The following is a 25,328-nucleotide window of genomic DNA, read 5'->3' as shown; positions in this document are numbered from 1 at the left end:
CGCTAGGACGAATGTTCTGTGGGACAAGAACAAGCTGAAACAGAACAAGATATCTTGTTTCTAGATTTTGGAAAGGTGAAAGCAATGGCACAATTAGTTCACCAAATAACTCTATTTCCATAACATCCTACCCCAGGGGTCCCCAACCTTTTTTGCACCGCGGACCGGTTTAATATTGACAATATTCTTGCAGACCGGCTGACTTGGCGGGGTGGGGGGGGTGCTAATCACGACTGGAATATAGGTGGTAAGTCAACTATAAGTCACTTATAAGTGGCTAATACACGCAATTTCATTTCTAAAAGGGTTTATCTAACAAATTTAATATTAAACACAGCGCATATTTTCCTCGCATGAATATAGTGATAAGTCAATTATAAGTCACTTATATGTCAATAGCATCATAACATTTTAAGTAACGTTTGACTATTGAACACGCAGCGCATATTTTCCCAGTATGAACATATAAAATCATTGCAACACACCAATATGGCTGAATCAGTGGGAGCCCTGGGCTTATTTCTCTGCAACAAGACGGTCCCATCGAAGGGTGATGGGAGACAGCGATACTCGAAGGGGGTTCCCTATGTAATGACCTCGCGTACGTTCAAGTTCCAACAGTGGGCGTGACAGGGAATGAGGAAAGGTGCAGCTGACTCATATCGTTTCATATTGCCAAATCATATTGTTTCCTCGCGGCCCGGTAGCACATGCTTCGCGGCCCGGTGGTTGGGGACCAATGTCCTACCCCCTAACTATCCTGAACCTTAGGTTTAATGATAAAAGATTGAATTTGGGAGGACAGAACATTGTAGGTTCAAAGGAAGGTAGGTCAGAATGACAGAAATACCTATCAGGATTACAAAGGACCACAGTCTTCAGACGGTTTGGTTTGCAAGGTGATCTGCAGTTGGGGATCATGACTATAGCAGTAATAATGAGGGGCTGGAATTCATGGGAAAACTTTTCAAGGCTACAAACAGTGGGGGGAATCCATTTCCCATCAGCCACAATCCTCAAGGGTAATAGGAATGGGTGAATGAACCATAACATTTGTCAGGACGCTTTATTGGAAAATGTGACTAAAATTTACCAGATAAAATAAGAAATTAAAAGAAATAGTGATAGTGAATATTGGTAGCTCAGGTTGGGGCATTTGATGTTGCAGTGTCCGCTGAGTTTGGCAATTAGCTTGCAGACAGTTCATCACCAGTCGGGGTGACATCGTCAGCGCACAGTTGTTGCTGTTTCTCCCTGGAAGTGCTTGCATTTATATAGCACCCGTTTGCTTGCCTCAGTCCTATTGGCCACCCCTTCAGCTGACCTTTTGAGTTCTATTGGCTCTTAGGGGTTCATAGATGGCGTCTAGTTTGACATGTTTGTTTACAGAGTTATCAGAAGAGAATCACAGAATGACGTGTACAGACATGATCCACTGTCACTGATCTAAGTACACAAAGGCCAAGAAGGACACTATGGAGGTCCTGGCACAAGCAAACACAAAGCAGGGCACAAGAATTATCAGAAACATGGTTCTCTTCAGATAACTCTGTAAGCAAGCATGTCAAAATGGACACCACCTACAAACCTCTAACAGCCAAAGAAACACAAGCCAATAGAATTTAAGGGTCAACTGTAGGGGTAGCCAATCAGGACCAAGGCAAGCGAACGGGAGATGAAACATCTGCAAGCCAATTGCCAATATCAAAAATCAGTGCTATCAAATAGTTACTGCTGGGAACAAAGCTAGCAAAAAAAGGAAAAGCACTAGTGGGTGAAGCAATGAGGCGTCAGCAACAGAAGTGAATCCAGATTGACAAATAGAGTGGCAACTGAATAAGGAGGCAACAGTTTGTACAGGTTTGAGAATTAAACTGCAACTTCAAACACATCTAAAAAAAAATTGGTATTTATTTTATATGGTTAAAATAAAACACTGTTTTTATAAGTTTGCGTTGGAAACAGTGGATTTTAATTTCAGGCCGTCTCTGCAAGAAAGAGTTGTGCAACAATCTGATATTTCTATTTTCATTGCCCACTTATCGATATAAAATGTATTAACCAATGAACTGCCAAGTTCTCTATTGTCCTCAGCATTCTGTTCTACTCCTCATCTGTGTAGTATGCATTGCCACCCATCTCACCAAGCTAGCTCACCGACAATAGCACATTTTGATATACAGTTACTCATGCCTAAATTTATATTTTGCATTAATGCCTTGAATTAAAGAGATCCCTGCAATGATCTTACTGTGCCTTTTTGCTTAAAGCTTTCCTCCTTTGGTTTCTGTTTTTTTTACATTTTATTTTAAGCAAATCCTTTGACTATTCAGCTGTTTGTTCATATATTTGGTCATACTTTCAAGGATTCTTATCTCATGTTCTCAGTATTTATTGCTTATCTATCTATTATTATTTATTAATATTATTTTTTGTAGTTGCAGAGTTTGTTGCCTTTTGCACACTGGTTGTCCATGGGTTTTCATTGACTCTATTATGATTACTGGATTTATTGAGTATACACTCAAGAAAATGTGTCTCAGGGTTGTATATGGTGACATATGAACCTTGGTAATACATTGATTTTGAACTTTGATACAGTATTCTAATCTCTGTTTAGATCAAATTTGGGAGATTCACATTAGTTTTTGAAACTATACAATACCTATTACATTGCCCTTGCCTTTGTGGTTATTGTTTACATGATATGTTTCTTTCTCTCTGCACATTGGCTGTTCAACGGTCTTTTTTATGGGTTCCTGGGTTCTTTTTTATGCCTTTTTTTCTCTCTGCACATCGGGTGTTCGACAGTCTTTTTTTTATACGGTTCTTTTGGGGTTTCTTTATTTGTGGGTCCCTGTCAGGAGACGAGTCTCATGGTTGTACAATATATACATACTTTGATAGTAAACGTACTTTGAACTTTGATCTTGTCCTCTCCTTCATTATCTCTTCCAAAACTTCTATTACGTTTAGTTAAACTTGTCATAAAGCCTTTCAGAATCATTGCTGATCATTTTTATTATATTTTCTATATTGGTGCTGTTTGACAGCTTCATTTAGTATGCATTCCGGTATTGCTTCTTCATCCCAATCATCCATGAATCTCAAGCTTTATTCTATTGTTTTTAAATAAAATTACAGCGTTACTTGTACACCAGACTCCAAGCACTATCTCCTCTTCCATGGAGCTTTGGGAATAATAAACACATCTCTGCTTCTTCTTTCCCTGTCTCCTTATGGATGCATGCTATCCCACAACTAAATCTTTTGATTGACTGTAAGTTAACAAAAACAGTACAGACACCTGGTATATCTGTAACACATACTCTCGAACTCCAGCTTTCAATTCCCTGCCCTGGCCACCTCATTTTCACCGTGGATGTCCAGTCCCTATACACTTCTCAGCCTCATCAAGAAGGGCTTCAAGTTCTCCACTTTGTTCCCAACAAAAGGCACAACGAGTTCCACTCCACCACTATCCTCCTCTGTCTGGCAGAACTGGTCCTCACCTTGAACAATTTCTCCTTCAGTTCCTCCCACTTTCTCCAGACTTAAAGGCAGCCATGGGCACTCACATTGGCCCCAGCTACGCCTGCTTTTTTGCTGGCTACATAGAACAGTCCATGATACAAGCCTTCTCTGGTAATGCACCCCAACTCTTCCTCCGCTACATTGACAACTGCATTGCTGCAGCACCATGCACCCATGCTGAGTTCATCAATGTTAACAACTTTGCCTCCAGCTTCCACCCTGCCCTTAAATTCACTTGGTCCATTTTATTCACTTCCCTCCCCTTTCTCAATCTCTCTGTCTCCATCTCTAGAGACAAACTGACTACCAACATCTTTTACAAACCTATCAATTCCCACAGATACCTTGGCTGTACCTCTTCCCACCCTGACATGCTATTCCCTTTTCCCAGTTCATACGTCTCTGCCACATATGTTATTAGGAAGAAACTTTATTTTCCAGGACATCAGAGATGTCCTCCTCTTTCAAAGAATGGGGTTTCCCTCTCTCCACCATTGATGCTGCCTTCACCCGCGTCTCCTCCATTTCCCGGACACCTCAGCTCCATCCACCAAAAGTGGACTGTCCCAGTGGCCAACTATTTTAATTTTTATCCCCATTCCCGCTCCAACATATCGATGAGGCCACTTTCAGAGTGGAGGAGCAACATCTCATATTCTGTCTAGGCAGCTTCCAACCTGATGGCATGAACATCGATTTCTCCTTCTGGTATAAAAAATTTCCCTTTGCCTCTTCTTTTATACCTAACTCTGGCCTCATACTTCTTCTCCTCACCTGCCTATCAACTCCCCTTGGCACTGCTCCTTTTCTCATTTCTCCCAAAATCCACTCTCCTCTCCTTTCAGATTTCTTCTTCTCCAGCCCTTTACCTTTCCCATCCACCCAGCTTCACCTGTCACTTTCTAGTTTGTCCACCTTCCACTTCCACCACCTTTTTATTCTGGTGTCTTCCCCCTTCCTTTCCAGTCCTTAAGAAGTGTCTTGGCCTAAAACATTGACGGTTTATTCATTTCCATAGATGCTGCTTGGCCTGCTGAGTTCCTCCAGCATTTTATGTGTTGCTCTGGATTTCCAGCATCTGGGGAATATCTTGTGTGGCAGATAATGGACTGCTTTCATGCAATCCTTTCGACAATGGCAACCTGCAATCTTCATTCTCATTGTAACATTCATGATGATTGTCAATGCCTTTGAATTCATCATAGTTCCTAACTTGTTGAAGTAGTGAAATTGTTTCAGTGAGTTTTTGATCTTTAAGAGTTGGCCCAAATAAGAAGCTGCCCTGATTAACTGACAGCCCAATTAGCCAGAATCCACTGTCTATTGAACTTGGTGAACAGTTTGTGCAGTTAGTCTCATACTGAAGGAAGAATACACTTCCTGTAAAGGCTGAGACCAATTCATGCGATGTGAAGAGAGCGTGATCAGACTATTACCATGTTCCCAAGAGTTTAGGAAATTATTAGATGATATCATTGTGCTCAGGGACTACATATTCAAGACAGAGAATAATAGATTTGTGGATTCTGAAAGGTTATAGGGATATAAAGATCATAAAGGAAAGTGGAATTGAGATGGAAGAATTTAGTTAATGGTGTAGCACAGTTCAAGTGACATCTGGCCCTTTCTGTGCCTTGGTCCAATGTTTTTACCAGCAAATAATTTTCTATAAATAGCCATGTTTCATTCATTCATGCTAGTAGTATGTCTACTCTAAAATCCATTGCCTCTGATTAAACAATTTTGTGTTAAATAATACACATATATGTATGCCTGTATATATGTATATACGGTGCCAATAAAAAGTATTCAACCCCCTTGCAAGTTTTTTGTGTTTTATTGTTTTACAACATTGAATCACAATGGATTTAATTTGGGCCTTTTTGACACTGATCAACAGAAAAATTGTTTCAGAGTGAAAACAGATCTCTGCAAAGTGATCTAAATTCATTACAAATATAAAACACAAAATAATTGATTGCATAAGTATTCATCCCCCTTTTATATGACACACCAAATCATCACTGGTGCAGCCAACTGGTTTAGAAGTGACATAATTAGATAAATGGAGATCTGTTTTTAGAGACCTGAGTGCAGTCAAGGTGTTTCAATTGATTGTAGGAAAAATACACATGTATCTGGAAGGTCCAACAGCTGGTGAGTCAGTATCCTGGCAAAAACTACACCATGAAGACAAAAGAACACTCCAAGCAACTCTGCGAAAAGGTTATTGCAAAGCACAAGTCAGGAGATAGATACAAGAAAATTTCCAAGTCACTGAATATCCCTTGGAGTACAGTTAAGTCAATCATCAAGAAATGGAAAGAATATGACACAGCTGTAAATCTGCCTACAGCAGGTCATCCTCAAAAACTGAGTGACCGTGCAGGAAGGGGACTAGTGAGGGAGGCCACCAAGTGACCTATGACAACTCTAGTGGAGTTACAAGCTTCGGTGGCTGAGATCTGAGAGACTGCGCAAACAACAACTGTTGCCTGGGTGTTTCACCAGTCACAGCTTTATGGGAGAGTGGCAAAGAGAAAGCCACTGTTGAAAAAAAAAAGCCCATGAAATCTCAGCTACAGTTTGCCAGAAGGCATATGGCAGACTCTGAAGTCAGCTGGAAGAAGGTTCTAGGAAACCAAATGATGAAATTGAGCTTTTTGGCCATCAGACTAAACGCCATATGAGGCGTAAGCTAGACACTGCACATCATCAAAAACACACCATCACTACCGTGAAGCATGGTGGTGGCTGCATCATGCTGTGGGGATGCTTCACTGCAGCAGGCCCTGGAAGGCTTGTGAAGGTAGAGGGTAAAATGAATGCAGCAAAATACAGGGAAATTCTGGAGGAAAACCTGATGCAGTCTGCAAGAGAACTGCAACATGGGAGAAGATCTGTTTTCCAGCAAGACAATGAGCCCAAGCATAAAGCCAAAGCTACACAGGAATGGCTTAAAAACAACAAGTTAATGTCCTGGAGTGGCCAAGTCAGAGCCCAGACCTCAATCCAATTGAGAATTTGTGGCTGGACTTGAAAACAGCTCACAATCCACATGCAATCTGACGGAGCTTGAGCTGTTTTGTAAAGAAGAATAGGGAAAAAATTGCAGTGTCCAGACGTGCATGATAGATAGAGACCTAGCCACACAGACTCAAGGCTGTAATTGCTGCCAAAGGTGCATCAACTAAATACTGACTTGAAGGCGGTGAATAATCATGCAATCAATTATTTTGTGTTTTATATTTGTAATTAATTTAGATCACTTTGTAGAAATCTGTTTTCACTTTGACACTAAAGGAGTCTTTTTCTGTTGATCAGAGTCAAAAAAGCTAAATTAAATCCTATGTGATTCAATGTTGCAAAACAATAAAACTTCCAAGGAGGGTGACTACTTTTCATATTCAGTGTGTGTGTGTTTATACATACATACATATGTACACACACACACACACACACACACACACACACACACACACAGAGCTACGTTTTTATACTTAATTTTATTAATAGCTATTTTAATTTAAAATTCCATTGGTTCATCTAATTTTGGATCAATTGTCTTTCTGCCCTTTCGTTGGTTTTCCACTGATTTTTCTGCATTAAATCTCTCTACTTTATTTATTTAAATATATATCTTATATTTTAAATATATTTCTTATATTTAAAAATATAAATGACCTGCCATCTGAGGATATGGTAGGAAACTGGTTGGACATTGTGTGCAGTTGCAGCCTATGGGCCCTAGGTGGGGCTGTGGAACAATTATTCACCTAAAACGCAATTGCTGCTGCAGCACATTAACATCATATATATACTTTAATTCCTCTCACCTTTGAAACATGTCTCTCCCCACTACCATTCCACCCACCCCATCTATTGAATACCATGAAAGTATAGATGTTTCACTATCAGTGTTTACATTAGGCACCTAAATTCCAGAATTTCCCGTCCAGGCACACCAGGAGGATCCTCGACAGTTAGGGCAGCTCACCAAAACCTTTAGGGATAGTTTAGGATGATAGGCAACTTTAACATCCATAAAACAGATAAAAGTCAATTAGTAAAACTCTTGCACCTTAGTAAGGGGTTCTAGAATCGAGCAGAAGCGAACACAGAATTGAGAGTGAGCTGATTGCTGGCAATGGAGTCATTTGGTAAGGTTTGAAACTGACCTGTGCCTGCTCACTTAAGTGCTATAAAATATCCCTTCGCACTACTTTGCAGTACAGAATGGGTGTTACCTTGCCCGCCTTTACCAACATTCATCACCCAATTGACATTAAACAAGGGTGTTGCTTGATATTCAGTGTATGCAGTTACAAACATCGATGACCTCTCCAGAATAGTTGACTCGTCAATATTTTGGGCGCCTTCTGAGTTTCTGAAAACTGTTGTTCAGCAAGGCAGCATTCTTTCTCTATTCATTTGAGACAGCTTACTGACATCTCCTCCCCTCACATGTATTTTATTTCCTACAAAAATAAAAGCCATTGCTTGGAGACAAACTACAGCAATTCTTCAATTTACAGAAGGCACATGTTCCAGGAAAACACAGCTAAACAAAATTTTGTCAATCAAAAATGCTAGGCCAAGTGCATTCTAGGAATTTTGGTACAATGTATTTATTTATACAGAGTGGCACATTATTCATTATGGTAACAAACAGCCTTGTAAATTGAAGATAATCAAAAAGTCAATAACATTACTATGAAAATTCATAAGCAAATATTTGTACACAAAAAACATTACCAAAAGCATCTTCCGTTTTGTGGACTGCTTCCCAGCGCAGTCAGCATTATAAAATTACTAAGTAACACGTTTGTGAAATAAATAAGCATATTATTGTATAATAAATACACCAATATATTAAAACACCTATCCAACAAGTGTTGTTATAATTAACTCACTAGAGAAACCCAGAACGTAAGAAAGTCTGATTTCTGACCTGGGAATAGCCCAATGATCATCAATATTTTTTAAGTTACACTTACTGGCAATCAGAAGTATATATATATAAAAGCATCAGTAAACCTGGGAATCATGTAAGGTGATGTTTAGAAAATTCTTCCAAAGGGCTTACCTTGGCAAGAGAAAATTCAGTTACAATATTCTTCTCTTAGTAAAATAGATATAAGATAGCAAGGGTACAGTACCTATTGCATCCTCAGGAAGTACATTGACTGAGTCTGTATAGAGGTATTCTAGAAAAGCACGGTACACTGGATAGCTAAACTGGTCAATTTCAATCACTTCTTCATCATGGAGCATGGATCGTAAATGTTGGGACCTGCACAATTGAAACAAATATAGCATAGACCAGAGGGTAACTTCCAGTTAGTGTAAAAACCAAATATTTTAAACCTTACTTCTTCGCTGAGAAGAACTCAAATATTTAACAAACCTAATTTACATACTTTTTGCTAAACCTCAGAGTGTTAGTTAGCAAACTCTTTCATAAGAATGCACACTTTTTTTTGTAAGAACATTAATGAAATCACCAATAACTAGAGAGTGAACCTCTTCCCATATTTATGAACAATTCCTGATATGACCCTGTTTCTGAGGATTTCGATAATTACCTTATTTTGAGAACAGCTTTGTGAGCATGAATAGTCTTTCCATCCACAAGGAACTTTAAATCTGAAGTTTCTGTGCTGTCAAATTCTTTCTTCATTGATTGTGCTACTGTCAAATGATTATCACTTTCTGCACAACAGAACAGAGGGCCCAACATAAATTAGAATGATGGAAGGACTTGTGAAAGAATGAACAATAACATTCAATGTGCCAATGTGGAACAAAACAAGAACAGGTATTGATCTGCCAAACTAATATGGACTTTTTAAAAGCTTCTATTTTTTCATTTTATCTGCAAAACTTCTTTAAATTACTTAATTTTCCCAGAATATTTGTTGTGAACACCTCTTTAATTATACCTGCCAACAGCAACACTTAGTGTAGTATTCTATTTCTTTTATTTCCTGTTCGAAAGAGGACCAAGCGTTAACACTTCACAGTTTACAGATCCACTCTTATTTTTAGGGAGTTGCAGATCCATTCAGTTTGCAACTTTGATCTTTCACGTCAATGACCATATATATCACATCAATGACTTTCCCATGAGGATACAGAAATTACAACATGGAAATAGGCCATTTAAACATTCTGTATTGGTGCTTGTCTACAGCAGCAAGTAATTTAATCTCAGATGTCAACCTTGTTTCTAAATCCCTCCTTATCACCTTTTTGCCAAGTACTATTCACCCAGGCCGGAAGTAAGTTAGAAAGCTGGAAACCATTGTAATAAGGCAATCTTTCCTACGTGTGTGATAACAGGGCACAGCAAAAAATAGATATGTGGTTAGCCAGTTTCGGTATGATTAAAAATTAGTTAAACTTCAACAAACCAGGAACTTTCTTGAGGTTTAATTACCACTGTAGAGAATGGAGTATATCCTTTATATCCCTGGATATCCATCAGACATCTAGAACATCGAACACAGAACAGAAACAGGCCATTTGGTGCTCAATGTTGTGCTGAACAAGCTAAAAAGCAAACCAAAAACACCCAAACACTAATCCCTCCTACCTGCACAATGTCCATATCCCTCCATCTTTCTCACACCCATGTGCCTAAATGTCCCTTAAAAGCCTCTGACGTATTTGTCTCTACCACCATACCCCAGGCAGCATAATCCAGGCATCCACCACTCTCTGAGTAAAAACCTTACCCCCCATATCCCCTTGAATTTACCCCCTCTCACCTTCAATGCATGCCCTCTGCTATTCGACACTTCAACCCTAGGAAACAGATTCTCTCTGTCCACTCTATCTGTGGCTCTCATAAGGTATCACACTGTAAGTTACACAACATACAAACTCACAAGTAGAGGGCAATTAAAGGCCTATTAAAATACAGAAAATGGAGCCTTTTTCAGAATGGCAAACTCTTGCCAGTGGGGTATCAGTATAGGATTTTCAGCAATCACTAAGATTAAAGGACAGTGTGTAGCATACAGAAGCTTGGTGACCCTACTTATGGACGTGGTATGACTGCACAGCTTAGATCCAGTCCATTTCTTGATGGAGAGCTCGGAAGCAGAGAGCACAGGGGGAGACTGTTTGGCTTTATCTACATCACAATTCTTCCACTCTTAAGCTGACCTGTACTCTGTGCTCTATTTTCTCCAAGCTGGCACATGATAACTCTGAAGTGCTGATTTACACAGTCAGTTGGATCTATTCATCTAATAAAGGAACTCCCCAGAAAATTACTTATGATCCCACCCATCTCACTTTCAGCCAACCGCCACTTCTACTTTCAAAAACCTCCTCACACTCCATCTCTTTGACCAGCTGCATTTTCTAATTTGTTTTCTTTTTCTTTGTCCCTCTTCTGAATTAATCCGGAGAATTAAAGAAGCACCCTAAATGCAAGCTTTGTTTTTTGTTTCTCTGGTTGCCATGGTTAAAATTCTGCTGATCACTGTCGGTACTGTTAAGTAAGAAGCACATATGTCAATTCTCAGCAGAGGCAGATTAAGTTTTACAGTCCTCCTAATGAAGAACTTGGTGTTTAACAGGTGGGCTGCTGAATGCATATCGTGCACAAGATCAAGCTGCACAATCTTTGAGCACAGTTCAATGTTAGGATGGATGTGTACATGCTTGCTCCGCACATAATGAAGTCTGTTGGGGTCATCTACTGTATCCGGTGCGCTTGTATGGCTTCCACTATATTGGTGAAACCATACATAGATTGGGGGGACCACTTTGTTGAGCACCTTCACTGTTCTGTCCACCACAAAAGCTGGTCTATTTTTCCTCTGGCCACCTATATTAATTCCAATCCCCATTCCCATTCTGACCTGTTGGTCCGTGGCCTCCTCTACTGCCACGATGACGTCACTCTCAGGTTGGAGAAGCAATATCTAATATTGCATCTTGGTGGCTTCCAACTTGACAGCACGAACATCAATTTCTCTAACTTCTGGTAATTTCTCCCGCCTCTCCCCTTTCCCTTTTTCCATTCCCTGTTCTGGCATGCCTCTTACCTCTTCATGTCTCCTCACCTCCCTCTGGTGCTCCTCTTCCTTCCCTTTCCCCTATGGTTTACTGTCCTCTCTTCCTTCCTCAGCCCTTTACCTCTGCTACCTATCACATCCCAAATTCCCACTTCGCCTCCCCTTCCCTCTCACCTGGTCTCACCTATCACCTGCCATCTTGAACTTCTTCCCCTCCCGCTTCCTTTCGAGTTGCTCTGGACTTCCAGCACCTGCAGAATCTCTTGTGTGTACATAATGAAGCAGTTGTTCCTTTTAGAAGCAGATGATTATAATTCTCTATATTGTGCTGCCACTTTTGACTGGTATCAATACCACCTGACTGCTATCAAAATGTAATCTGTGTGACCTCAATGTCCCTATCAATAATCTTGGAGGCAACTTCCTCTGCTACAAAGAAGGAAAACTAATACCATTAAGCTGTTCAGAGATCTTTGAGTCACCTCTTCAAAGTAATTACCCCAACCCTCACAACTAGTTTGGTGCCAACTCTATTATGCAAGCACAACAATGCAAGCAGGTTTGGACAACACGCGGATTTGTCTGCAAGTTTGACAGACAGTATGATCAGGCCACAATAGCATAACCAATCTAAGCAGAATTTCACAAAAGCAGCAGCTCCCAGCACACCACCGCAGAATACCTTCTCCACGTTTTTTCTAATAAGACATTGAGTATGAACGTTTAGATCTACAGTAATACCAAAAAGTAATAAAGTACACAACATTGTGCTTCCTCCTTCAAGGACTGTTCCCCAGGCACATGAAACACTGAAAGTACTGGTGTTCCCCTTTCTGAAATGGAGGAATTCCAATTATACCTACTGAACTTGCAGGGGAACCGGCCTATGTTAATGTTCCAATGAACTTGCTGCTTTCATTCTTCATGTAACCTGTGAGTGATTCCTGGTGTGAGCGACTCTCTCCTCCTAACATCCAGGACAGAAACCCTGCTATTTGCCTGGATGAATGCAACTCCTAAAATCACTCATCCAGGACAAAATAGTCTGCATGAGTAGCATCTTATTCACCACTGCAACTGCTTACTCAATAATGAATGTGATACATGTGCATTTTGAAGCTAAGCAGCCACAATGAAGCTAAGGTATACAGGTTGATTTGTTCTGGTTGATGTTCAGTTCTTAGAATTGCACTCATCCAGGCAAACGGGCAGTATTCCACCATAGTCCTGAACTCGGCTTTGTAGTTCTGAGAAATAGAAGGGAGTAGTCATGCAGCAAAGAAAATCTCTATCCCTCCCCCTCCTGTCTTCTCCTATCATTTTGCATCTCCCCCTCCCCCTCCAGCTTTCAAATCCCTTACTCACTCTTCCTTCAGTTAGTCCTGACGAAGGGTCTCGGCCTGAAACGTCGACTGCGCCTCTTCCTATAGATGCTGCTTGGCCTGCTGCATTCACCAGCAACTTTGATGTATGTTGCAACAAATGTATTTATGTTGTTTTTAAATCATCCACAACATTGATAGTGGGGTGATTTAGTATTAGTAATAACATTGAAAGTTTCAAGTACATTGAATTTTCATCTCCACACATCAATCAGCGCAGGTCTGAATACCACAAGCAGAACAGCTTTAGTGGGGGAAGAATTGGACTTAGTGGATTAGTTTGTGTCGAAAAGGGAGTGAACTTCTGGGGTATGTTCAGAAGAGTTAGTCAGAACATTTTACCATTAGCAGAAACCCCCACTATCAAGTCAATATGATGTCAGCTACATTACTTACCCACTGGCAATGATAAAATGATTAGTATAATATTCAATTCAAAACAGCTACTAAGATTCTAAATTTAAACATGACTCATTCTCATGCAATAAGACCAGATGATAAACAGAAAAACACCAATAGATAGAAACATGGATTCATCTAGTTTCTATGTCAATAAAATAGTTTTTAAACCACAGGCACAACACCAACAGCCATGATGGACTAAGAGTGCCTTACAAAATCTAATATTAGGAATCACACACACCTACATATTCAACGAAAAAATAGTCAAAACGATAAATCATCATACCTACAGATAGGAGACGCCACGTAACAGCTGGAGTGGCAAAGCAGGCAAACACATCATCCGTGCAGGTAAAGTGAGTTAAGTATGGGAGGGTGACTGATTGACTCCGACACTGACCCCACATGTACACCTGACCGGCTTGGGTCTTAGCAGCTGAGGTGTGAGTGGAATGGCAGGCTGCAATTTCCACAACCCTAAGCATCAAGAAAAATTAGGTCAGAGTAAACCATAGCAGAACCACAGAGACCTCTTTGGAACAAAGCAAGGATCATGAAGTTTACGCCAAGTATTTCAAGAGATAGCATGTCTTTAAACATCTTAGACATCAATAAGGGTTATTGGTCAGGTCAAGTCAAGTCAAATTTATTTATAAAGCACATTTAAAACAACCCATGTTGACCAAAGTGCTGTACAAACCATAACAGGTAGCTAAAATCACAAATACAAGAAACACAGATAAAAACAACAAGGCACACAGCTTACAGGCACAAAATAAACAACACATGAGCCTAGGCACAAGCCAAAAATCAGCCACATCAGGAAGATTCAAACGCTAGTGAATAAAGGTAAGTTTTGAGCCTGGGCTTAAAAGAGTCAATGGAGGGGGCAGATCGGATAGGGAAGGGAATGCTGTTCCACAGTCTAGGGGCTACAACAGCAAAGGCGCGGTCACCCCTGAACTTAAATTAGATCGTGGGTAAAGTTATATACGATTTACCATATGATTGTCTGATAGACTTGTACAATGAAGCAATCTCACAATGTAAAAGGAAAAGATCAATATGACAATTAGAACCAGAAATTATTACAACATCCTGTTATAACAAAACACAACAACCAGAAATATCCAATAGTGTATCTGAATACCACCACATAGAGCTGGTCACCAGGTACAGGAGTTATCCAAAGTGTTTCTGCAGTGCCCCAATCAGAGGATGGTTTACCTGGCTCCAGGATTCACAGTCCCAGCCTCCCACTTAATTGCTATGCTAAGTAATACAGCTTTGAAGAATTGAAGCTTCTTTAACTCATGCAAGCCCCTCCCTCACCAACCACTTCAAAAATGTACAGGATATAACAGATGTGGATTCTTCTGCTGAAAAATGGAAATGTTTTGTACAGATTGTCAAAAGGCATTTGCAGAAATAAAAGCTTTACTAGGGGAAATCCACTGCCAGAATTCAGAACTCATTCGCACCTTTCACTTACAAAAGATCTGTTTATCATCCAGGGTATCTTTATAGCGGTTGTAATTTTCAAATGCAAAATAAAAATCCATTTTTGTACTAAAGAGTATTCACCACCTAAATTACTTTCCTGATTCATGACACATCTGTGGTATTTCTGAGACATTTCGACAAAGCAAATTTTAAAAATCACTAAATAAAGGTTATTAAAGATAATAAGTATGGAAAGATAATGCTAGTTTTTTTGAGAAGCTCATTGAAGGCCCAATCAAATACAATAGTGAAAGCAGAATCTGTAATACATTTGAAAGGAAAACACGAACTTCCATAAGTGTAGTGCCCCTAAAATATCTCAAGAAGCTGCACTGAACATTATCAAATAAAAACTGAGAAAATAGTTGCGATTCCCTTTGTTACTTGAGACACTATATCGCTTAATTCAGACAGGAGACAGTTGCCAGACAATTTCTAACTAGTGTCAGTCGCGTGCATTTGTGAAGCCATTAGACATCACACTGTGCTTAGAACTAACAGCTTTTAAATAGCATCAGTTGCGTGTGTTTGTGTTCATAAAGCAGTGATTTTTGTCACTGATAGTTGGTCAGAAATAAGCAGGAAGACAATTCAAAAAAAATATGGTTTCAAGCATTCAGGCTTGAAGTTGCCAGGAACAGATGGGAGTGAAAATGAAACAATTTCACTATTTCAACATGTTTCGAACTACAAAGAACAGCCAGCAGAGTAGATTCAGCCATTACCTTTCCTTGTCCAGCGTGATTTGGACTGGACAAGATTGGTTGCTTTTAATGCCACTGCCCAACTGGCCGTACGTGTTAGCTCCCCAGGAATAGAGCAAGCCTTCATCTGTTAGTGCAAGAGCATGAGCGTAGCCACAGACAATCTGCAGGTTATAAACAACAAACACCAGCATCAGTCACCACATACTGTTACTGTGATTCTGGTATCTTGGGGATAGGAATAGGAAACTATTATTTTTTATGTCTGCGAATAGTATGCAAATTTTCTTTAGTTGTGTATCATATGGTGTCAGGGGATTTCGTTGCAACTGAGTTTTCAATTTCAACAACCTCAAACTTTGGTTATGCATGCAGGACTCAGAAGGCTGCAAGAAACATACACTCAGACAAAATGTAAGAGTCTTTCCCAGCAATGACATGTCTGGGCAGTCCAGGTATTAATCCATACCCTAAAATCCAATCATGCACATGTTCAGGGAACCCAGCCATCATCTCACATTCCTGCAAAACCACATGTCTGTACCCAAAGATGAAGTGCCACATGCCCCTAACTGAAGCCTGCAACCCGATGGGCATAATGGTAAAGATTCCAGAGTGTGAAATCTCAACCTATAGCTCTGACAAATTCATATTAATAATCACTTATTCAATGTACACTATATCTTAACCAGAAACATCTCCACACAGGATTTCAGACAAAGATCAGGTTAAATTTCAAGGTAGAACATGATTAAGTATCAATTATACCTACAGCCCCAATGACATTTAAATGCAGACTCGGAACCATGGGTACAATCGACGAGGGTGTTACCCGATGGAAACACTTCAGTGGAGCTCGTGATCTTTAAGTGGTAGTGTTGACATTGGTAGGCTAAACTACTTCTATGCAAATTCAAAAAGGATGTATCAAATTCCAGAATCTAGTACTGCTCTGAATCTCTGAAGAAAAATGCAAAGTCCCTTTCTGCAGGGAGCAGTCTTGCACTACTTGGTTACCAAATCACATGCAGCGTAACTCCAGTAAAGGGCCAGTGAACAACTAGAGAAGAACTCAGTGCAGCTGCCTAATGCTGTGTGGTTCAGCGACTGCATTAGCTTTAATACCATCATTCCAAATAAACTGATTCCTAAGCTCTGGCACCTGGGCCTTAGCACTCAGATCTGCAGCTGGATCTTCAACTTCCTCACAGACAGGACCCAGGCTGTAAAAATAGGGGACAAGCTCTCCTCTACAATCACTCTGAGCACCGGTGCCCCACAAGGCTGTGTACTCAGCCCTCTGCTGTACTCACTGTACACCCATGATTGTGTAGCCAAGTTTCCATCAAACTCAATATATAAGTTTGCTGGTGACACAATTGTGGGCCGTATCTCGGGTAATTATGAGTTTGAGTACAGAGAGGAAATTAAGAACATGGTGGCATGGTGCGAAGACAATAACCTATCCCTCAACGTCAGCGAGACGAAGGAATTGGTTGTTGACTTCGGAAGGAGTAGCAGACCGCAGGACCGCAAGTGGAACAGGTCAAAAGCTTTAAGTTCCTCGGGGTCAATATCACAAATGGCCTGACTTGGTCCAACCAAGCAGAGTCCACTGCCAAGAAGGCCCACCAGCGCCTTTACTTCCTGAGAAAGCTAAAGAAATTTGGCCTGTTCCTTAAAACCCTCACTAATTTTTATCGATGGACCATAGAAAGCATTCTTCTAGGGTGCATCACAACCTGGTATGGAAGTTGTCCTGTCCAAGACTAGAAGAAGCTGCAGAAGATCGTGAACACGGCGCAGCACATCACACAAACCAATCTTCCGTCCTCGGACTCACTTTACACTGCACGCTGTCGGAGCAGTTCTGCCAGGATAATCAAAGACACGACCCACCCAGCCAACACACCTTTCGTCCCTCTTCCTTCTGGGAGAAGGCTCAGGAGCTTGAAGACTCGTACAGCCAGATTTGGGAACAGCTTCTTTCCAACTGTGATAAGACTGCTGAACGGATCCTCTGGGCCGTACCCTCCAAATATCCGGACCTGCCTCTCAGTTTTTTTGCACTACCTTACTTTCCATTTTCTAATTATGATTTATAATTTAAATTTTTAATATTTACTATCAATTTGTAATCCAGGGAGCGGGAAGCGCAGAATCAAATATCGCTGTGATGATTGTACGTTCTAGTATCAATTGTTTGGCGACAATAAAGTATAAAGTTCACATGCAAATAAATGCAAAACCACACAGTGAAAGATCAGCAATAATTAATTGGGCTCTATAATGTGAGCTCTGATACCATACACTGCAATGTTTCCTTTAATGACCTCCCTATCGTAGTTCAGTGATCATGTATAGTCTCACCTAGGTAGATACATTATACTTCACAGTGCTTCATAATATAGGTCTTCAGATTATCAACCATACTTCACAGAATGCCTCCTTAAAGTCTGCTCTGCTGAACAATCATTGACATGAAACTTCAATTCTGTTTGTCTCTCCAGGTATGCTGCCAAACATGGGGAATATTTCCCATCATTTTCAGTTTTTATTTTAGTCCAGATAATTTCCTACATTCATTGGTTCATAGAAGAGTGACACCAAGCTAAAACAAGACTTAGGTTATCACGACACATTAGCTCTTTCATCAAACATACCTGACACACATGTATTCCTTGTAATGCTGCCAGTCTGCAAGGCGTCGGTTGATTGCCATTACTGCCCAATCCAAGCTGTCCATTACCATTGTAACCCCAGCCATACACCTATAATGAAAAGCAAACAATTTTAATGAAAGAAAGAAACTATTTTTGATACCACCCTTCATATCGCAAGGATATCTCAATATGAGTTAATATTCACCAAATTATAATTGCTCTTTTTGTTGGCAAACGTAACAGCTAATTTTCACACAGCAAAGTTGCACTAAAAGCAATTAAATAAGTGCATATCTATTTCAAAGAGTTAGTTAAAGGATCGATAATGTTCTGGAATCCATTACTGAACTATTCTTTCACACTCAACACACACAAAATGCTGGAGGAACTCTCCTATGCTGTTTCTTTTCCCTCATTTTAAAGAGGTAATGGAATCTATGAAATGCTGATAGAGACCCTGTCGAAGCAAGATCTGCCTGGCCCGACTCTACACAACTTTTTATATGCTAAAGGTCAAAAGTTCAGGACAATTCAAAGAAATCCATATTTACAATGCTTTCTTTAAACTACACACCCCTTTCACATCTGCCTCCTTCACACCCATACTACAGACACACAAAATAACAAATTTAAATCAGTGTTGTCTACCCATTGTTCAGAGTTGTATTTTATATTTAATCTTCAATGCACATTCAGATCTGGAGGTTGGTCGCTGAAGTCAATGTTCACTTTTTGCCCTAACCCCAAAAACACCCTAACAATCGCCAGGACATTTGGAGGCTGGCTGATCTGGATGGCATCAGAAGAAATCAAAGAGGAAATCAACTGCCTAATGGAATCCAGACAGAACAGATGCCAGCAATTTTCACTACAACTTTCAGCCCACCTCATCTACAGAAAATGCAGCAAAGACTGCTTATCAGAGTGGGACACAGGAGCCACACCAGATAATGTTCAACACAGACTCAACCACTAAGGTTCTATTCATCAAATTAACCACAAATGCTTTACCCTTACACCCAGATCACTAAGGCATCATCATCTAGCTTCCGAAAAAAACTGAAGAATTGAATGCAAGAAGCAAGACCTCAGAGGCAGTATTCTCAGATTATAAGTACAGAAAAAGATGATAATGCAATGAGTACAGAAGAGAAAGTGCAGAAAATGGGGCTCTAGATTCCTGGAAAAGAAGAGACGGAGACTGAATCTCCATAGAACCTGTAGCAAAATCTTGAAAGAAGGGTTTAAACTAATTTGGCAAGTGGAAAGGCATTAGTGTTGCACTAACAAATGAACATAAAAGATGATCTTTAGCACATGAAACTGGATTTGGTTTCAAAGGTACATTTAATGTCAGAGAAATGTATACAATATACATCCTGAAATTCTTTTTCTTCACAAACATCCACGAAAACAGAGCAGTGCCCCAAAGAATGAATGACAGTTAAATGTTAGAACCCCAAAGCATCCCCACCTCCCCCCTCCCATGCATAAGCAGCACTCCCTCACTACCAGCAAAAAAGCATCAACACTCCCTTCTGAGCACTCAAGCGTGCAGCAAAGCATCAATAAAGACACAGACTTGCAGTATCTCAAAGACTACTAGTTCACCCGGTGATTCAACATACCACAGGCTCTCTCTCTTCCTAATAAGGGAAAAAGGGGTGTCTCCGTCTCACAGCGAGAGGGCTAATGGCGTTAAAAGTCCATTGTGACATTTATTATTTGATAATATAGATAACACAAGAGCTAGAAATAGCAGGTTTTATTTTGGAACATGCTAAAATGCTTAAAGGTCCAAGACAGATCACTGGCAAGATTGGGTGCAAAATATTCCTGGACACAATGATGTTCAGGAAAGACATGCAGGCAAGAAAACAAAATTAATGAAGTTATATTTATCATTCACCAGCTCTCAATGGCATGGTTCTGATAACAGTACAAATTTGACACAACAAAGGTAATGACCGTGGCTGAAGTATTGCATGTATCAGTTTTTAGAAAGGAAGAATTTGCAGTTGAATTCCAGAAAAAGGATGCATAGCTGAGATAATGGGTGAGTTAAAAATTGATAAAGAGATTAGTGCTGATGATTCACAGCTCCAGAACCTATATTTAATCCTGACTTTGTTTTCAAATTCCTTGCAACCGTGTGGGTTTCCCCCAAATGTTCGGGTTTCCAAAGGCTCATTAACAGTTTAAATTGCTTCTGTAAAATTCCTCCTAATGAATTAGTTGTGGGTTGAGGGTGGGGGAGGCAAGAGATATTAATGGACATATGAATAAGAGTAACATACAGGGTAACAAGTGGGATTATAGGACAGACGGGTGTGTTCTGAAAGCAGGCACAGGCTCAACTCAATGGGCCAAGTGGGCTCTTTCTGTGTCATGAGGGAAAATATAATAATTGACAATATTTTAAGAGGTACAGTAAAACAGAGACCTGGGCTGACTTGTAAAGATTCTTAATGGCAACAGACCATGTAAGTAAGATGTTAAAAGAACATTTAGAATCAGAATCAGATTTAATATCACCGGCATATGTCGTGAAATTTGTTAACTTTGCAGCAGCAGTACAATGCAATACATGATACGTATAGGGAAAAAACAGAATTACGTTAAGTATCTACTTCACAGTCAAGGCCACAGTCCTGGAAGAAATGCGAAACATCCATGAGTATGTCAGAAAGATAGCCTTTAAGGACGACCTGCTAGGAGAATACCTCAGACAGCAGGCAGGGGTCATGGAAATGGAAGTGGGTGAAGAGCCTGAGGACCAGAGGCCATGGCAGGACAAGCCACTGCATGGGATGCACCATCAGAGGTGGCTGACATACGGAAGTCCTACCAATGGCTGGAAATGGCAGGGCTGAGGGACAGCATAGAGGCACTGCTCATGGCTGCACAAGAACAGGCGATAAGCACAAGAGCAATAGAAGCAGGGGTCTATCACACCAGATAAGACCCAAGATGCAGACTATGCCAGGAGTCTGCTGAAACCATCCAGCACATAGTAGCAGGGTACAAGATGGAGGCAGGGTCAGCATTCACTGAATGGCACAACCAGGATGCAGGGATTGTGTACAGGAACATCTGCACCGAGTATGGATTGGACACTGCCAAGTACAAATGGGAAACACCAGAGAAGGTAGTGGAGAATGAGAGAGCAAAGATCCTGTGGGACTTCCAGATACAGACTGAGAAGCAGGTACAACCAGCCAGACATATTAATACTGGACAAGGAACAGGAGAAAGCAATAGTAATCAATGTGGCAATCCCAAATGACAGTAACATCTGGAAGAAAGAATAGGAGAAGCTGGAGAAATACCAGGGCTTGAAAGAGCAGATAGAAACTACGTGGAAAGTTAAAGCCAGAGTAATCTTGGTGGTGAGAGGAACACTTGGAGCTATGAAACCTGGACTGGGACAGTGGCTCCAAAAAAATGTGAGGAACAACATCTGAGATCCTGGTCCAGAAGAGCGCACTACTAGAAACAGCACATATACTACGCTGAACTCTTAAACTCCCAAGATTGAGGGGAAAAATACACATACACACCACCCATCAGGGTGAGAAAAAAAAATATATATATATATAAAAAAAAGTTAAATTACAAAAAGTAATGCAAAAACAGAAATAAAAAAAAGTAATGAGGTAGTGTTCATGGGTTCAGTGTCCATTTAGAAATCGGATGGCAGAGGGGAAGAAGCTGTTCCTGAATCGCTGAGTGTGTGCCTTCAGGCTTCTGTACCTCCTTCCCGATGGTAACAATGAGAAGACGGCATGTCCTTGGTGGGGGTCCTTAATGATAGACACCGCCTTTCTGAGTTCAGTTCCTCCAGCATTTTATGTATGCTGCTCCTTGAAGATGTCTTGGATACCGTGCATACTATGCCTTTTATTAACCAAAGCAGGGGCTGCAGGAACAGTAAGGTTATTCTAGACACAAACAAGTGATTATTCAAGAGTTATTTTAGAACTGTATAGAACACCACTCAGATGACAGTTCACAATTCTGGTCACAATACATGATTTTCAGCTGAAAGCTGAATTTTGTTTTTGCTTTTGAGATTCAGCTGTGGTGCAATGTATTGCTCTGCTCCCTAACAGAAGATACTGTTACTTTTTTATATTAATGACCTGGACTCGGGTGTAAACATAGTAATTCCTAATTCTGTAGGCAATGGCCTGGTAAAGGTTTCACTGCTAATGTAATGGTGAGGTTATGGTTAGAGATGACGGGTGCTTTGGAATGTGAGCCATCCAATCAAGGGAGCGGTCTTTTTTTTGTGTGCCTAACGCCAGTGTGAACTGGGGTCTTGGTTCAGTGGGAGATGGAGAGAGAAGACGCTGGACAGAACCAGTCGTAGGATTCAACCTGGTGGGGGACTGTGATTTGATGGAGCAAGCAGCGATCTACTGAGGAAAGGTGAACATGAGCTCTAACTTAGCACATTTGACTGCTTAATTATAATGGGCCCTTTTTGTTTTTTTCCTTTCTTTTCTTTCCTAACCCTTTAGTTAAGTTAACATTCATAAATATAATTCCTTTAATCATATGCAGTGTGCTGTCTGTTATTTCTGGCACTGAGTTGTAACAGGGTAGCAAATTACACAGCATCCACACAAACTGGGGTGGGAGAACCATCCCAATCTCACAGATCTGGCGAGATTGGAGTGTGCATTCCCTAGATGTACGCAGCCCAAGGAAACTGGGGTTTCATTGTGGCGGTATCGTCTCGGATCGATTTTGTTGGATGCTGTGTGATTGCCCTGAACATTGATCCAGTGGGTCGTGTGTTTCAGCCTGTGTTAAACTACTGTTCAGTAAAGTGATTAAAATACGTGGTTATGGATGCTGCAGGTGTGGAGCGGTGATGCGAATCCATGGATTACCGGTAATGAATGCATGTGTATTAAGTAGGATAAACATTCGTAGCCCATTTGGACGCTGGGTACCGTTAAAGCCGTAGGAACGGTTACGATCATGGAGCGGAGGTTTGCTGAAATGGCGGGCAACGACCTTGCTTTAGACCAGACTAGCACTGACGTAATGGCGATGGAACTGCCTGGTACTATTGGGGCCCCCGGAGAGGGGGGGCTGTGGGCTGTCCATACGTTCCGGGAGGAGGGGAGTGAAGGTGAGGTACTATTGGGGCCCCCGGAGAGGGGGGGCTGTGGGCTGTCCATACGTTCCGGGAGGAGGGGAGTGAAGGTGAGGTACTATTGGAGCCCCCGGAGAGGGGGGGCTGTGGGCTGTCCATACGTTCCGGGAGGAGGGGAGCGTAGACGAGCATGCCAAATCGGAAGCCGAGTTTCCCATAGCTCGGGGGCAGAGACTTCAAAGACAAGTTGCTCTCGTTCCTGTGGAGCGAGGGGACAGAGTGGTCTGATTTGGAAGGTTCAATGAGTCCTCCTGTGAAGGGTAAGCATTCTGAGTTGGCATTGGCCCTTGTCTCCTTGGCAAAGTCCCAGTTATTGTAGGCTCAGGATGTTCTCGGGGAAACGCCCACCCCTGAAGGGGAAGGGGAGGAGGAGAATGAGACTTGGGTGGAGCAGACCTCTCGATGCCTGATGAGTGGCAGTGCTCTGATGACATGAAAAGACAGCAGCTGGCAGAGAGCCTGAGAGGTCCAGCTGCTGACGTAGAGAGATCCCTGAAGACACAGAACCCTTTGGCTACTTCCGCAGGCTACATACGAGCGCAAGAAAACAATGGGGTTTAGGAACATGCTTCAGGAGAAGGGGGAGAAACATTTTTTGGCTAGAGAGACAACTGAGTTGCTTGAGGCGCAGAGGGGACATTCAAACACCTGAGGTGAATCAGCTAAGAATGGACCAAGTAGCGAAAGGTGCTACTTGGACACAGGACATGTTTGCTTGGGGTTTCCAAATGTCTCAAAAAGATGTGCTCTCTCACCCTCGTTTGTTGAGCTGTTCAGAGTGCAATGGAGGCACGGGAAGTCTCCGTCAGCGGGGTACAGCCCTCGGGAACAGCCCCCTTTGCTGAAGTGTCTCCTGAAAGCCCAGCTCCGGGGGTGGTAAAGGAGCTCGTGGCAGAGTTTAGAACTGAGATGTCTCAGTTGTTATCTGCTGGTGCGGCCATCCTGCATGAAAAGCCGACACGTAAGGGGCGGATGAAGCAGAGGGCTGCTAGTGAACGGGTTCCCATGAGAAGGGGAGCGACCGGTATTGTCTGCTGTAACTGTGGGGAAGAGGGACACTTCAGGCAGAAGTGTGAAGACCGGGAAAGCCTTCAGAGAGTGAGCCCCCGGGGTAACTACACGGCGAGAAATATCAGGAAATTTAGAAGAGATCCAGTGAGGGAACAGCATGGCGTCTCGGGTGGAACACGTTCCCAGCAATATATCAAGGAACACCCAAAAGATAAAACCCTATTCCTGAAGGCTTAGTGGGGCCAAGCTCCATTGTATCGCTACATATCTAGGGTATTTATGCTAGAGTCCTACTTGACACAGGCTCTAGGTTACTCTGCTGTACTGTTTGTTTTATAACCGATATTTGACTCGTTTACCATTGATGCCACTCAGTGCGCTAAAGATCTGGGATCTTAGTACGGACGACTACCTGTATGATAGTTACTTGTTGTTGAAGCTGGAGTTTTCAGAGGCAGATGTGGGAGTAACTGAGGTCCATGATACATTACTGTTGGTCTGTCTGGACCCGCTCGAGAAGGGCGAAGCTTCAGTTCTTGTGGGAACAAATACTCCTATTGTGAGGAGGCTAGTGGAAGCCTGCAAGGAGAAAGTTGGAGAGAGCTTTCTGAAAATATTGTCCATTCACTCTGTATTCCAAGATGCATTTGAGGAAGTGCGTGGCTTAGACGAGGGACTGTGTGGTACACCCAGTCCAAACCAGTCGTGTTAAGTTCTGGGGAAGTAGCTAGAGTGACAGGAAACCCCAAGTTTCCCGGAATGGCTGATGCTGAGACCCTCCTGGTGGACGCTCTGGAAGACCACGAAGAGGAGTCACGCTCGCCTGCTGGGATACTGGTGAGGCCCGAACTGCAGAAGCCCTCAGTTGTACAGGTGAACAGGATGACAGTGAGTGCTGGGAACACGTTGGAGAGGGAGGTCACTCTCAGGCA

General features: G+C 41.6%; 1 protein-coding gene across 2 annotated transcripts in view; it reads right to left on the bottom strand.

The window, feature by feature from the left end:
• The window catches only part of LOC134348165 (RCC1 and BTB domain-containing protein 2-like), a 79,042-nt gene that overhangs the window by 14,438 nt on the left and 39,276 nt on the right, over positions 1-25,328 (bottom strand). For both annotated transcript variants that reach the window (XM_063051134.1, XM_063051133.1), the window contains exons 6-10: positions 18,219-18,326; positions 15,577-15,719; positions 13,635-13,825; positions 9,120-9,246; positions 8,694-8,827 (exon numbers count right to left, since the gene is read on the bottom strand). In XM_063051134.1, the coding sequence (XP_062907204.1) occupies positions 8,694-8,827; positions 9,120-9,246; positions 13,635-13,825; positions 15,577-15,719; positions 18,219-18,326 (703 nt within the window). The remainder of the gene's footprint in view (positions 1-8,693; positions 8,828-9,119; positions 9,247-13,634; positions 13,826-15,576; positions 15,720-18,218; positions 18,327-25,328) is intronic.

Source organism: Mobula hypostoma, chromosome 6 (assembly GCF_963921235.1).
Source record: "Mobula hypostoma chromosome 6, sMobHyp1.1, whole genome shotgun sequence".
In the NCBI taxonomy this organism is placed as follows: domain Eukaryota; kingdom Metazoa; phylum Chordata; class Chondrichthyes; order Myliobatiformes; family Myliobatidae; genus Mobula; species Mobula hypostoma.
This window is presented reverse-complemented; position numbering and strand designations above follow the sequence as displayed.